General features: G+C 46.1%; 1 protein-coding gene across 3 annotated transcripts in view; it reads right to left on the reverse strand.

Moving 5' to 3' along the window:
- The window catches only part of TUBGCP6 (tubulin gamma complex component 6), a 518646-nt gene that overhangs the window by 325384 nt on the left and 177637 nt on the right, over positions 1–15625 (reverse strand). For all 3 annotated transcript variants that reach the window (XM_069229637.1, XM_069229636.1, XM_069229638.1), the window contains exons 12-13: positions 7223–7304; positions 7044–7132 (exon numbers count right to left, since the gene is read on the reverse strand). In XM_069229637.1, coding sequence (XP_069085738.1) covers positions 7044–7132; positions 7223–7304 — 171 coding nt within the window. The remainder of the gene's footprint in view (positions 1–7043; positions 7133–7222; positions 7305–15625) is intronic.

Here is a 15625-nt window from a genome sequence, read left to right on the forward strand (position 1 = left end):
GGCCTGCAACTCACTCACTCTCCTTGCTGATGTTATAGCTATCAGGAAGACTGTTTTTAAAACCAAATACCTCAAGGGGCAAGAATGCATAGGTTCAAAAGGGGACCCCATAAGGAAAGTCAGGACTAAGGACAAATCCCATTGCGGCATAACGAATGGCTTTGGAGGATATTGATTTAGAAGACCTTTCAAGAATCTGATAACAATAGGGGATTTAAATAAAGATGGTTGGTCTGGAAGACATATGAAGGCTGACAAGGCCGATAAATAACCTTTAATGGTAGCCACTGCACAACCTTTTTGCGCCAGAGATAGAGCAAAAGACAAAACGTCCGATAGATGAGCATGTAAGGGATCAATCTGCCTCTCTCCACACCACGCAACAAATTTAGACCACCTATTAGCGTAGATAGATTTAGTGGAGTGTCGCCTGGCCGCTAATATAACATCCACTACCTCAGGCGGGAGAGAGAAGGAACTCAGGTTGCCCCGTTCAATCTCCAGGCATGTAGGTGCAGACTCTGGAGGTTGGGGTGTAGAACCTGCCCCTGCGACTGTGAGAGGAGGTCTGCCCTGAAAGGGAGACGGAGCGGCGGGCACGTTGAGAGTTGGAGAAGGTCGGAGTACCACACCCTCCTTGGCCAATCCGGAGCTATTAAGATTACTAGAGCCCGGTCTTGGCGAATCTTCCTCAATACTCGAGGAATCAAGGGTATGGGAGGAAACGCGTAAAGCAACTGGCCGCACCAGGTCATTTGAAACGCGTCCCCCAACGCTTCCTGCATCGGATACTGAAGGCTGCAGAACAACGGACAATGCGCGTTCTCTCGAGTGGCGAACAGATCTACCCGAGGAAACCCCCACTTCTGGAAGATTAAACGGACTTGATCTGGATGGAGACGCCACTCGTGGTCTGCCGAGAAGTGGCGACTGAGACTGTCCGCACGCACGTTCAAAACTCCGGCCAGATGGTTTGCTATCAAGCAAATCCGATGGTCCTTTGCCCAGGACCATAGTCGAAGAGCTTCTCTGCAGAGAAGGTACGACCCCACTCCTCCCTGCTTGTTTATGTACCACATCGTGGTAGTATTGTCCGTTAGGACCTGTACCGACTGACCACGAAGGGAAGGGAGGAAGGCCTTGAGAGCCAGACGTACAGCCCGTAACTCTAACAGATTGATGTGAAAAATCTGTTCCTCTGGAGACCAAAGACCTTTGATCTCCAGATCCCCCAGATGAGCTCCCCACCCTAGAGTGGAAGCATCCGTTATGACTGTGGCCACTGGTGGCGACTGCTGGAACGGCTTTCCTTGTGAAAGATTGTTGCTTGCAATCCACCACTTCAAATCCACAGCAGCATCTCTGGAGATCTTGACAGTACCCTCTAGATCCCCTCTGTGTTGAGACCACTGCCTTCGGAGGCACCACTGAAGAGCCCTCATGTGCCAGCGAGCATGCGTGACCAACAGAATGCAGGAGGCAAAAAGACCGAGCAGACGAAGGACCTTGAGGACTGGAACTACCGCTCCATTTCGAAACATTGGAACCAAATCCTGAATATCTTGAATCCGCTGAGGCGGAGGAAAGGCCCGACCCAATGTTGTATCCAGTACTGCCCCTATGAACAGGAGGCGCTGAGAGGGCTCTAGGTGAGATTTGGGCTCGTTCACCGAAAAGCCCAGGTCGAACAACAACTGGGTTGTTGACTGCAGATGACGCAACACAAGCTCCGGGGACTTGGCTTTGATTAACCAATCGTCCAAGTAAGGGAATACTGCTATCCCCTTCCTTCTGAGCTCTGCCGCAACCACCGACATCACCTTCGTGAAGACTCGAGGTGCTGAAGTAAGACCAAACGGAAGGACCGCAAACTGGTAGTGTTGCGATCCCACCACAAACCGGAGATACTTCCTGTGTGACTTGAGTATCGGGATATGAAAGTAAGCATCCTGCAAGTCGACAGACACCATCCAGTCTTCCATGTTCAACGCCAAAAGCACCTGTGCTAGGGTCAGCATCTTGAACTTTTCCTGCTTGAGGAACCAATTCAAGATCCTCAGGTCCAGAATTGGTCTCAAACGACCATCCTTCTTGGGAATCAGGAAATACCTTGAGTAAACTCCTTGACCCCTTTCCTGCTCCGGGACCAACTCCACCGCGCCCTTTAAAAGGAGGACTTCTACCTCCTGTTCTAGCAACAGGAGGTGTTCTTGTGAACAATACGAAGGGCGGGGCGGGATGAGGGGCGGAAACTCCCGAAAGGGAAGGGTGTAGCCTTTTCCCACAACACTGAGAACCCAAGTGTCCGACGTAACAGTCTCCCATTTGGTGAGAAAATGCTGTAATCTTCCCCCTACAGGAGAGGAGTGAGTGGGAAATGGTGGAAGCCTAAGGCTGCTTCCCCTGCTGCACCCCGCCAGAGGATGAGGAAGAGGCAGAGTGCTGCTGAGAAGCTCCCCTGGTGCGGACCCTACCCCTCCCCCTAAAAGATCTATAGGGATGGGAAGAGGCAGGTTGCTGATATCTTCCCCGAAAGGAAGAGGAGGAAGAGCCACGCCCAAATCCACGAAACCTCCTGAAGAATCTGGAAGAGGCCGTGGAAGAAGGAGCTTGGAGTCCCAGCGACTTAGCCGTGGCCCTGCTCTCCTTAAACCGTTCCAAGGCCGAATCAGCCTTAGCCCCAAACAGTTTGTCCCCATCAAACGGGAGATCCAACAATGTGGACTGTACATCTGCCGAAAAGCCCGAGTTACGGAGCCAGGCCTGTCTCCTTTCCACCACAGTTGTGCCCATTGCTCTGGCTACCGAGTCGGTGGTATCCAGTCCCGTCTGGATAATTTGGGTCGCAGCAGCCTGGGCATCAGAGACAAGATCCAAAAGACCCTGGGGAAGCTCTGTAAACGAAGAGGAGATGTCATCCATAAGAGCATGAATATACCTCCCCAGGATACAGGTTGCATTGGTGGCTTTTAAAGCCAGACTGCAGGACGAAAAAATCTTCTTCGACTGCGCCTCCAGCTTTTTTGAATCTCTGTCCCCCGGCACCGTCGGAAAAGAACCAGGCGCTGACTTGGACGAACAGGAGGCCTGCACAACCAAGCTCTCCGGCGTAGGGTGCCTAGATAGGAAACCAGGATCAGTTGGAGCCGTCCGATACCTCCTGGCCACGGCTCTGTGAACTGCTGGGGAAGATGCCGGCTTCTTCCACACCTCTAAAACCGGATCCAGCAGAGCGTCATTAAAAGGTAATAGAGGCTCCGCTGCGGCTGAGGCCGGATGCAACACCTCTGTCAAAAGGTTTTGTTTCGCCTCCACCACCGGCAAAGGCAGGTCCAAAAAACTAGCTGCCTTCCGTACCACTGTATGAAAGGAAGCAGCTTCCTCGGTATATTCCCCCGGGGACGAAAGGTCCCACTCAGGGGAAGTGTCCAGCCCACTGGCCGACTCCAGTCCACGCAGCCCATCACCCGAGTCCTCTAGCTCTCCTTCCTCTAGGGCTCGTTGGTACTCCTGCTCCTCTAGTACCCGGAGAGCACGCCTCCTTGAATGCAGTCGTTGCTCAATCCGCGGAGTCGACAATACCTCCGCCGAAGTCGGAGATCGGCGCCGATCTTCCGAAGCCACCGACGCTGCATCCGGCGCCACAGGTAACTTCGGCGCCGACTGAAGAGCAGTTGAAACGGATGGACCCACCGGAGTCACAGGCCGAAATCTCGACGTCGACGGGATGGAAATCCCTGGGGCCAATCCCTCCGAAGCCACCGGAGTGGCCACCGGCGCCGACACTGGCGCCGAGCCCACGTTCCCAAACGGGAGAAAGGGCATAAAGGGTGCCGGCCGAAGAGGCGCAGGATCACCCAAAGAAAAGGCCAAAGGCCCAGCCGGAGCACCCCCTGGAGCCATCTGTTGGAAGATGGCATACATCGCATTCAAGAATGCGGAACTATCGGCTCCAGGGGTGGGAAAAGCCGGATACTGGGGTGCCTGACTCGGAGGCGACCCCGACGCTGGCCTCGGCGTCTGCGCCGGAGAAAACACTTGAGGCTCCAATACCTCAATCACCGACGCCTGTCCAGGCGAAGTTGGAGACGCCGGAGAGAGCAACGGCGTCGAAGGATGCGGCGTCACCGTGGGGCTGACCTCCCATGTCCTCCGGCGCCGATCCGGAGACTTGGAACGAGCCTCCCTTGAATGACGCCGAGATTCTCTACGGCGCCGGGAGTCTCGATGACGCCGATGTCTTGGAGAAGACTTTTTCTTAAGATGCTTCTCCTTTGACTTGGCCATAAACAGCTTCGCCTCGCGTTCTTTAAGGGCCTTCGGATTCATGTGCTGACATGAATCACAAGTCGAGACGTCGTGGTCGGAGCTCAAACACCAAAGGCAATCGGAATGAGGATCCGTCACCGACATCTTGCCTCCACACTCACGACAAGGCTTAAATCCAGACTTTCTCTGCGACATTATTTCCACAGAGAAAGAGTACGCAGCAAGATATACACTGTAACCGCAAGAGTAACAGTTGCTCCCTCGAAGATAACCGTTTCGAATGCACGGAAAAAAGGGAACTGCCGTCTGCACGTCGTCGAGGACCTCTTATTGCCTGTATGACGTCAGACGGCGTCGCGTGCGAGACAGTGACGTCCTCGTCGACGTGCAGAGACTAGTAAGAAGATTTCCGTCGAATGCTGGCGCCATGGGAGTATTCATGAGGTGAGGAATCCACAGGTAGTTGTATCCATCAGAAATTACTGCTGCTTTTAGTCCAGACTTTGCCCTGGGACAGACCTCATCAAACCATCCCTTGCGGGCCCTTTTCCTTTCATAGGGCCTTGCCCGGCCCACTTTATAGAAAAAGCTCTGCAGCTGGATGGCCAGGCTGTCATGTATTTCAAGTATCGGAATATTTTCCACAGCCTGGTCTTCATACTCAGCCAGGTTGTCTAGAAAGGTTTGGTATATTGCCCTAATCAAATAGGGATTGGACATCACTTTGGGCCAAGTAACTTTGGTGAAATTGTTGTTCCAGCATGGCGGTGGGACCATTGTGGCATGATTATTTAATGTTTTCCTAAACATTCCCCCAGACAAAGTAAGAAGCAAGGGGAAATGATCGCTGTCGCATCTTACTTCTACTCTCATGTCTTCCAAGTAAGGCCACAGCCTAAAATCTACCAAAAAATAATCAATGGTCCTTGTGGACATACCCCTTTTGAATGTTGGTGCAATATTCAGATCAGATAATGTTCAACCATTACAAACCCTGAGGCTGTGTTTTAAACATAATGTGGTTAATTGCTTGGCCACACGAGAACGTGTGCAGGGCCAAGTGGTAAATAACCCCCACAGCTCGTCTTCTTCATCGGTTAAGCCACTAAGTAGAGAAGAGGGTTCAAATGTGCAATTAAAGTCACCAGCTATAATTAAAATAGTCAAAGGGTGAAGATTTCCTACGAATTCAGACAATATGGCCAGAGTGTGGGACTCGGAACTACGTGAGACTGATCTTATATAAACATTGGCAATAACAATTGATAAACCCTGCTTAAACGTAATGCGTATAGCCTTTATATCAACAGAATCAACTTCCAAATGATTATAGTCACACTGCAATTTCTTGTTTAAAAGCAGTAACAGCCCACCTCTGGCCCGGCCCAACCCCTTCACTGGAGGTAGGGCAGGAACACTAAATGAAAGGAATCCATCTATATTAATAACGTCCTCTACCCAAGTTTCCTGAAACAGGCCGATGTCTATATCTTTGATAAAGGTAACCCATTCTGTATCATCCAGTTTCCTGGCCAAACCTGCAATGTTACAGGACATCAGTTCCAGCGTACAGTTGTCTGGGTTGATTGCTGGGGGTAAACAACCTGTATCCCTCAAGGCCAAACCATTGCTGCAAGTATCTGATGGTAATACCCTGTCCTTCCCCTTGGAGTGAGGGAACTTGGAATAGGTCACCATATGTTCCGCTGGTTCAATAACCAGTCATACATGTATGCATAAAACCCAGAGGTGAGGGATTTAGGCAGCGCACAGTAGCCATAAGCCACAGCCCAGCATGCACAATGCAAAGAAAGATAACCAGGTGTCAGGCTGGAACCAGAAAATACTCACCGTTAATGCACATCCTTCTTTAAGTCACTGGTTACCTTAATGAGATGCATTCTAGAAAGAAAACTTAGACACCCCAGAACAACAGTCATGTCTCTCTACAAACCCTCTCTGCGACAAACAAAACATTGTGGTTTATGCACTGGAGCAGTTATACATAGGTCAGAGGGCAGTGCAGTAGGAGCTGAACATTTATCACTTTGTAAGGGCAAGCGAGGCTGCCTCCTAGACACAGACTTCCCCTCATTATGTATCAAATGTGATGAGGAAGAGGGGGCCAGTTAACAAGGAAAACATGACAGAGGGAAGTGGAAGCAACTGGGGTTAAAGAGAAGGGGGCATCAAACCACTTAAGCACTTGTAAATTAATGTAGTGTCCAGTAATACTGGTCAAAAAGTGTGGTAATGAATAATGAGCTAATACCTTATCACAAAAAACTGGCTGTGACTGTTTACCAGGAGCAAAAGGCTGGTGCACACCAAATGCTAATAAACAATGAAACAAGGACAGTAATCACAGGATTTATTTCTTATTACAAAGAATCCGAAACCCGGAGGCAATAAGAGCGGTAGCGTTAACATTATTACTACATCAGGTTATTATTACCCTTGGATTAAGTGTGAGATTCGACATTTGCACCACACTATTTACTCATCTGTTTGCATGCAGGAGTGTGCATGGGGCACATACAGATTTCACTGCAAAATAGTTTTGTTTGTAGTAGTGTTTAAAACACTTTTCTGTGAGGTGTGTTTGTTGCATTTAAAATTGATCCTACATTATGAACAATGTGGAGGAGAGTATACGAACACAACATGTAACAGGTTATGAATTTGTGACACAAAACTCCCTTCATTTTTTTCCTGAATACATGTTGCACTTCAATATAAGCTAATATAATTAACAAAGGTAACCAAAACAGTACCTCCTGATCTTTCTCAAATTGTTCTTTTAGCTTTAGAAACTGCTCTCGCTTCTTCGCATCCAAAGCCATTCTGTTTGACAACTGTCGATCTATATCATTTTTAAATATGGTTAGAAGCACATAAAACAAAGAAAACTATGGCAACTGTATTAACACAAAAAATAAATAACTATGCTTACCTTTAAGAGCATCTAGCATTCGAGAAGCTGTTTGACGCGCCTCAACAATTAATTCTTGTTTTGCAATCTCTGCTCTCAAATCCTATAAAACAAGAAAATAATATTAACAGATCTCTAAACATGCCAATCTCTCATGTAATGACAGACTAACATTTACATTATTTGACATTTACAGTGAAAGAATAAAAGGACAAAATGCTTACCTAGAAGGGCAAATCTCTGAGCATTTAGTTATAAGCTGGGTAACCAAACATTAAATGTGCCACCTGTCCACTGATCAGTTTTAGCACTATTATTCAAAATGACAAGGTACAAGGGATAACTTTGTTTCCAAAATTCAATTAAAATATTTCCCAACCTCCTCACCACCAGTCACCTGCTGAACCTTTTCAGTACGGATGACAACTGGCTTGGATGCGATTCTTACAGCTCCTGAATGTGGCTCTTAAATTCACTACATATACAAAGTTAAATCAAAATGCTGAGTTTGTTAAACCTTACATATTTCTGACAAGCATAATACATACATTTACCAACACAAAGGCTTTCCTTGAAACCATAAATGTTTAACACTTTTGAAATCAACCAGTGTTATAGCGCTGTCCTAGTACTGTGTTTCACCCTTCATTTTTTATTATATCAATTTAGTGGGCACACAAGAGTTGTGCTATTAATCACATTGCCTCTTAAAGACATTCCAAGGGTTTTCACTCATTTTAATTTTGGCCAGCCCTAGTCACTTTTAGGTGAGTACCTGTTCTTATCAAAGTTGAAAAAATGAAGTCTGTGTTGGCCCAACTAGGAGTTAAATTAAGGTTCTAGGCTCCATCTTGTTCGAAACTGAAAGGGACAATCGAGTACAGAGGAAAAAAGGGTCTCTCTACCCAGTATTTTGTAATTATCAATCACCAATAAGAGGCACTCTACAATATTTATTTGTTTGATGATGTAAACTGAGCACTGACATCTATTGTCACATAATGCATGGGATGGCCTCCTTTAACATGTATTCATAACAAACGCAAGCTAGGAATCAGACAGGCATGCTTCCAGCTATAATTAAGCAAGAACTGGCTTGAATAAAAACACTCATAGGCTTGCATTGCAGAGCAGTTTTTGGGCAAATTAACAGCTTTTTTATGCACTTCTCATTTCATTTGGTGATTGCAGTCTAAGTCTTATTGTGTCTGTGAAGCAGCTTGACCAATCCCAGTGTACCTAAAAGCGCTGGGAACTTATAGTTGAAAGCCTGTTGGATAGGACAGTGAAGAACCCTGCTGCCAGCCAAATTAGGGGGTTTGTGCTTTTTCATTGTTGTAGGTTGTCACAGAGGCAGCATTATGTAGAAAATAGCATAACCTTGCCAGTTATTCATGAGCTGTTCTCTACACCTCAAATGTCAGCGGAACGTTTATGGTGGAGTTGATGCTGTAACAATAACTCTATTGGCACTAATCCAAGCAAACAGAATGGACACCATTTCTCCCATAGGCTGGCTAGTACAAGCCATAACGGGGAGCAGTTGGATACTCACACTCCTGGGCCCAGGTAATAGAACGCCTCCTGCACTCATTATAATAACACTGCTATGATCAGTCTTCTGCCCTTTGCCTTTACTGTGTTGCAGTTCTGGTAGATGGATAAAAGCACACATCATCAGAAGCTCTGGCTGTAAGAGGTTCTAGCACTGTGTTGTTTGACACACGGACTGCATGTGGGTGGGGAGAGCCAGTGAGCCCTGTCAGCTAATAGCTTGTTGTGAATTAGTACCAAAGAACAGCTTAACGCATTATTTCTTAAGTTGTGTTATGACAACATCAGCCACTTGGTAGTTCATATTTATAAGTTTCCTAGACTCTGTGCACACTCCTAATTTACTGCCTCCTGACTGGCCAAGTGAACTAAATATTTCTGGTGAGTTTCTAAATAGCATAACTAAATGTTTATGTTGCTTATCTTGACCACATTGCATAACTATTTTTGCTTGTAGGAGTAGAAAGAATGACAAAGGAATACTCTCAGGTTGCAGTTGTAGAAAGCTGGTAGTCTGCAGTACAGGGCATTACAATCATGGTGTCTTAGTTAAGCAGTTCCCTCCCTACTCTGAGGTGGAATTGAGTGGGGATGCACAAGAGGGTCTTGATTTGGTAGAAAGAGGATTTGAGAATTGTTCCCAATTGTGAATTAGGTGTGCTGATTCAATGTGCTGACATCTTGAATTGCTCTTGTACAAACGACTATTAGGTAGGGTTTCCAGTTCAAACCAATTTTAACTGATAAAACACCAACCGAGGAAACACTTGCTTTTCAGTAGAAAACTTGAAAAACTGGTTATTTCTGCACTTTTAGTTTCTTGGTGGCTTTTAGTAACAAAGCAGTAGAAGTGCTCTAGGTCTAAGCATTTTTCTGTTATGGACGTTCCTGCCATGACCAGATTGGACCATGGTAAGCCAAGTAGGCAGTCATAAATATTTTATTTGGTATCTCAATACCATAAAAAGCCCATTAAACCAAGTGCATAACAATACATACACAAAAGGATTTAAGAATCAGATTTTTAAAAGCACAGCACATTGGTTAAAAAGAACAATAAAAAACAAACGTATCCATGTTTGTGTCCGGGGGATAAAAATGATTCATTGAGGGGAAACCGCCTAATCATTAAATAAGTGTTTTTTTTAGTCTGAGGGCACCAGAAAGGAAGCTTGGAACCCCGAAACAAATCCTGGGAAAGGAAAGCATTTGAAGAAACAATAAAGCTGGTTTTGCTTGTACAAATCATGTTTCTCTCAGCAATAAAACAATGCCTTAGTGTCTGATACAAATCACAGAACAACATAAAATGCATGGTATCCTGTTGTGACAAGTTATCGCAGGAGAAGGGTTGCCGCTCCCTAGTTTTGTGGAACCCTTCTGGGACAGCTAAAAACTAGTGTACAAAATTCAGCCAGAACCTCGTTAGTGAAAAATGGTGGTTGTGGTTATTAACAATCACCAAATAAGACTCTCGCAGTGAGTTTTTTGTTAACAGAACATATTCTCTCACCGTAGGCTTAAGAAGCTCCTCTTCTCTCAATTGGCTATCCTATGTGACAGCAACATGTTCTTTAACTCCAGTAGATCTCTGTTCCTCAAAGTTTTAGGGTTTACAAATAACTCTGAACAACAGTATGTTTTTAACATTTCTGATTGAGGGTTTGCGGAACTACAGACGTCTGTCACTAGCTGTTTAAGTGAAAGGGCCAGATTTGCCCAGATTCTAAGCCAGCGCATGACTGGGGCAACAGCAATAAGATCAGAGACCTTGGCCTAATTCCTTGTGTACCACAAAAGAAGGAGTCCATGCGGGAATTGCCAGGAGCCTACGCGAGAAGTTATTTTCAATTACCTGGAGCTTACTGGCATCTATATGCCCCCAGGCGTCACAACCATAACCTTCCCATCCGAACATATTTCTAACTGTATACCTTAACCAGGCTTTGCATTGGTTTGGTACCAAGTCTCTTGGCAAACTCCACTGTCGCACCCATGGCTCTCTGGAGAATATTCTTCTTTGAGATTCTCTGCGGGTCCGAGGACCCCCAATCATCAAATAATACCCCCCAGGGTAATTCCACCCGCCACCAAAAAAAAGGTTGCCCGGCTAGTTTACAATGACCACACGTCATTGTATGTTTGCATAGTTAATTCCATGGTCTAGTGAGTCCATGAAGTCAATGAAAGCATCCGAAAGACATTGAAGAATCCCCGGAGTACTTGCAATCAAGACCGCATCGTCTGCATACAATAATGTGGAAATTGTCTTAGACCAGCCATAGGAAATTACCGCAACCGGCCGATACTACCTCACCCAGTTGATTTATATAGAGAGTAAATAACAGGGGTGGCAAAATGAACCGTCTTACCCACCTTTGAGCTGCCCATGGAGCTGTCAAACTGTCATCCTCCTTATACCTTACTGAGGCCGAGAGGTTAGAGTGTAAGCTATGTAAAAACGCCACTACCTCAACATCTATAATATTAACAAATAAGGTCCAAAGTTTGGATCCATTCCCTCAGCCTAAGGCCGAGGTAAGGTCCATAAAAGCCACCTAAAGACCCCCCCCGTTTGGCTACAGTGTATTTACCAACAATCATCTGCAGATTAATATAATGATCCAGGGTCCCTCTCCCTTGGCTAAAGCCGTATTGAATGTCCGAGATCACATCGTTGCTATCAAGCCAATGTATTAATTTATCCAATACTATCTTTTCCCATACTTTTTGCAGCCAAATCTATAAGAGAAAAGGGGAGAGTAGCACTGCAGATCGTTCCTTGCTCCTTTCTTATTATATATAGATGAAATAATAGATTTAGACCAAGAGGGGGGGAAACTTTTCCTGCAAGTTGCATGGAATATCTGTGCCAAAATCCTTGGCCACCTTTGGAGGGCGGCCTTGTAGCGGTCTGGGGGGACCCCCCAAGCTATAGTGAGGATGGTGTTATACACATCGTCTACGTTAAAGTTCAAGGGGGGGGAATATCATACCACTCTTCCAGGAAAAATCCTGCCTGCTCTCACACCTCCTGCTGTACATCCCTTGAAAGTAATACACCCATCTATCAGGGGCGATGTTAAAATCCACCCTGGAGTTCCCCATGACGGAAAAAAATGGTCTGTTTATAATCGCACAGAATTTGGCACAGTTATCTAAAACACTAGCCTGCAGCAGCTCTTGCCAGGTCTAATGCTTAATTTTCTTTTTGCGAAAATGGTTTGCTGACATGCATGCTTGCCTGCAAGCCTGTATCTTATTCACATACCTTGGTGTTTGATTTAAAGCAGATTTCTATGCACCCCAGAACAATTTCTATCGAACCATTTATTCTCCTTTCTATTATCATATTTCCCTCAAGTCGTAACATTAAAGGAAATCTGCCCACACAATCTATTAAAAGCATTAAGAACTTCATCTTCCATCGTATTAGTCTCCTAACATAGGGTAATGTTCACTGCATCCCCCCCCCCCAAAAAAAAAAGATTCTCCAGAAATGCTTCAGGAATCACCTTATCCCACTTGATTCTCTGTGCCTGGTCCCTGGTGCTAATAACACTGTTAGAAGGACCTTTCCTTGAATTTACCTCCATATTTGGCACCCAGACTAGATCCAACACTACGGGGTTGTGATCACTAAAATTATTCCATTGGACACTCATGGATTTAACAAGAGAAACCACGGGTGCAGAAACTATGATATACTCAGTGATAAAATGACAGCCCTTACTCGTAAAAGAAGGCTTAGCTTCACCATCCCATCTGCTCATCTGCTCAATACAATTCAAATTGCTACTTGCCAATATATCCTCCAGCAGATCACCATGCTCTGAATTCAAAGTGTATTACTTGGGGGCTAGCATCAAACGACCCTCTGCCTAGGCCACAACCGTGTGAACACAAATGACAGTTGAAATAATCTAAAATTAAAACATTAAACAGTGTGGACTTATTCTCCCCATAACCTTCCAAAAAACGTTATAGGCAAAGGATACGTTCTATCGGTGTACCCCGGTGAAAGAATTGTAAAGGTTTACCACCAACCTCATTAGACTGCTCCTAAATACCAACAGCAGGTTGACGTAGACTGTTTCCACCAGAGACAGGGTACACAAGATATTTATGGAACTAAGGTTAAGGAGGCTACCCTTTGGACACCCTGAGGGAGAAGGAGATGCTGCCTTAGAAAAGGAGAAAAAACCATCTACATAAAATGACTTACCTACATCCCACATTTTCTGCATAGCCACAATGTGTTTACCTCTAAGCACATCCAGCCACCTCACGACATCCCTTTTGGCTTTCAACACAAAGATGTTCCAACTCATAACAGTTAACAGGGGCTTCTGCCCCCACATACTCGCTGGTCAAATGTCTCTCTCACACTGCTTTCCCTGAACGTGGGGGAGGATTACATTTGCACAGGCGGACTTTGTCAATCGTTCCCCTCCAGCCCACACACAGGAAGGAACCTGCTCTCCAGTGGTATATCCTTACACTGTCCTCCCCCTTAACACATGTTAATTACATGATGGTCTTTTTTTCCTATTGGGTGGGAGCAGGAAGAAGAGTAAAAGTACTGCAAGGGGCAGACCCTAATAGCTCTAGCCTTACCATGTGAAATAAACCTACAATGGGACAAAGTCTTTTACAATTCTGGGGTAACTAAAGTTAACCACAATACACTCCCCTTCACCATTTTTCTCTTTCCTTCCCACCCATCTTGCCATACTAATATGTGGAGACAAGAAGGACCATTTACAAAAGCATGATCACACCAGTCTTTCATTTTACACAACAGATTATCCGTTGTTTGTTTTTACCCATTTTGATAGGGTGTTCCCCAATTAAGACCCCCACTAGGGGTGAAGATTCTGGGGGAAGATGTAGTCAGGTGGTGTGCCCTCCTTTTATTGGTAGAAGCCGTTTATTATGGTCAGGCCTATTAGAATAGATTACGCCTTGTGGCTTGGATCTACTCTGCTGCGTGCCCATTAAACCATTAGTTGGTTTATCACTTGATACACAAGGTGCCGCTACCCCATACCCCTGCAAAGATGGTGGTGCTCGCACCACCGCTGACAGGATGTTTCTCGACCAGGGTTTCGTCTCCTGTACATCTGTGGACAAACATCCCCGAACCCATGCACACATAGCTAGCATTCTCAGCTGGCCTGCCGGGTCCTTGTGACATCACCAGTGATGCCCCCTTCGGGACACAGTTATTTAGGTGATTGGATAGCATTCCTTCAATCCCACCAAGTCATAATAATAACAATGCCAAGAGACCTTTGAGCAAAGCCTCAAACTTGGGTAAGAACATGTCCAGGGTTAGATCAACACTGGAGACATAACCCGTATCCAACTTCCCAGTCGCCACCCTTCTATTGGGCATCACCTTTTTTACCTCCCCTCTCTTCTTTTTGACTGGGGGCTCCGTAGGGGGAGAGTTAGGTACGGTGAAAGGATCCTGAGTAACCGGCATTCTGCATTCCATCAAGCAGTTGTATAGAGCCTAACGGCTGAGTATCATCCTCAACAGAGTCACCTTGGTGGATCAGGCCACAATCACGAGTGGTGATTTCCACTGACCGTCTCCTTTCAGTCAGTTCCGTCTCCTTGGAGATTACCCCCACCGCCTGCATCAGAAATGAGTCAATAGTGGTGAGACTGTCCTCACCGGGAGCATCCGGCCCCACCTTTCTTTTCCCCATGAAATTATATAATACATGGACTGCCCAACTCGGTTACCCTGCGGCCCAGAAGAGGGGCCCGGTATATACCGGGAGCAGAGTTGAACAATCATGCTTTTAGAGCATCAGGCAGCCCCCTAAAGGCGTCACAGGCAAAATGTAGACTTCGGGATGTAGTCCCACCCCAGCTTTTAGCTCCAGGACTCCAGGTCACCGTCAAAATAGCTGAGCGGGTCGACAGGACTAATAAACCGACCCAAGGTGGCAAATTAAAAATAAAGAGGAGAGAACTCCCACCAATATCCTTGATGTCAGGTGAGGGTAAGGGAGGTAAACCACATATTGCAAACCCAGTACAGACTCAATGCCCGCCCTCTTATCCCTGTTCTTCAGGCAAGTAATGATAAAATCAATCACAAAGGAAGCCTTGCTGAAGAGAACGAGACGCCCATGGACCCAAACCAAAAGCCCAAGTGGTGGGGCCCAGCCCAGCCTCCTCCAGACTCTGATTGGCACAGACTGGCCCGTCCTTCGTCCGGCGCAGCCCATGCGCGTCCCTCACTATGGATAGAGTGAAGGCACTAAGAGCGCTAGGTGCTAACTCTTCCCCAATGCTGCAGCTGGGACCAGTGCAGGCACAATGCTCCCTTGGTCTGAGACTCCCAACGGGGACAGGCAGAGGCAAGGCAAGTCTGTGCGTAAGCCAACTAGGATGTCCTTTAGACCACCCTTAAGGTCACAGGACTCTTTGGAGCTACTTTCATGCCCACACTGGGAGTATGGATCACCTAATATAAATTCAGCTAATTGTTCACTGCATATAGTGGTGTAGCTGACAGCAGACTGTCCGACAAAGTATGTGCAAGGTCTCCGTCCAGAGGAAGAGGCACCACACCATGATCTCATCTTCTTTCACTGAGAGCAGGACAGAGTTTTGCTTTCTGTACAGTCAGGTATAAGGATTGTGTACAATGAGCATCCTCACATAAAGCACTGTACCCAACCCTTCTGTTCTTAGATTTACAAGGGGAGGGTCTGGAAAGCATACCTATGGAAGTTGTATTTCTTCGTACAGATGAGTAAGTACTATTTAGTGAATATCCTTATTTACCAAGAATAGATTCTGAAGAGGACCATACACATGTTTTGCTGAAACTGTGCCGCCTAAAGGACA

This window comes from Pleurodeles waltl, chromosome 4_1, assembly GCF_031143425.1.
Source record: "Pleurodeles waltl isolate 20211129_DDA chromosome 4_1, aPleWal1.hap1.20221129, whole genome shotgun sequence".
NCBI classification, from domain to species: domain Eukaryota; kingdom Metazoa; phylum Chordata; class Amphibia; order Caudata; family Salamandridae; genus Pleurodeles; species Pleurodeles waltl.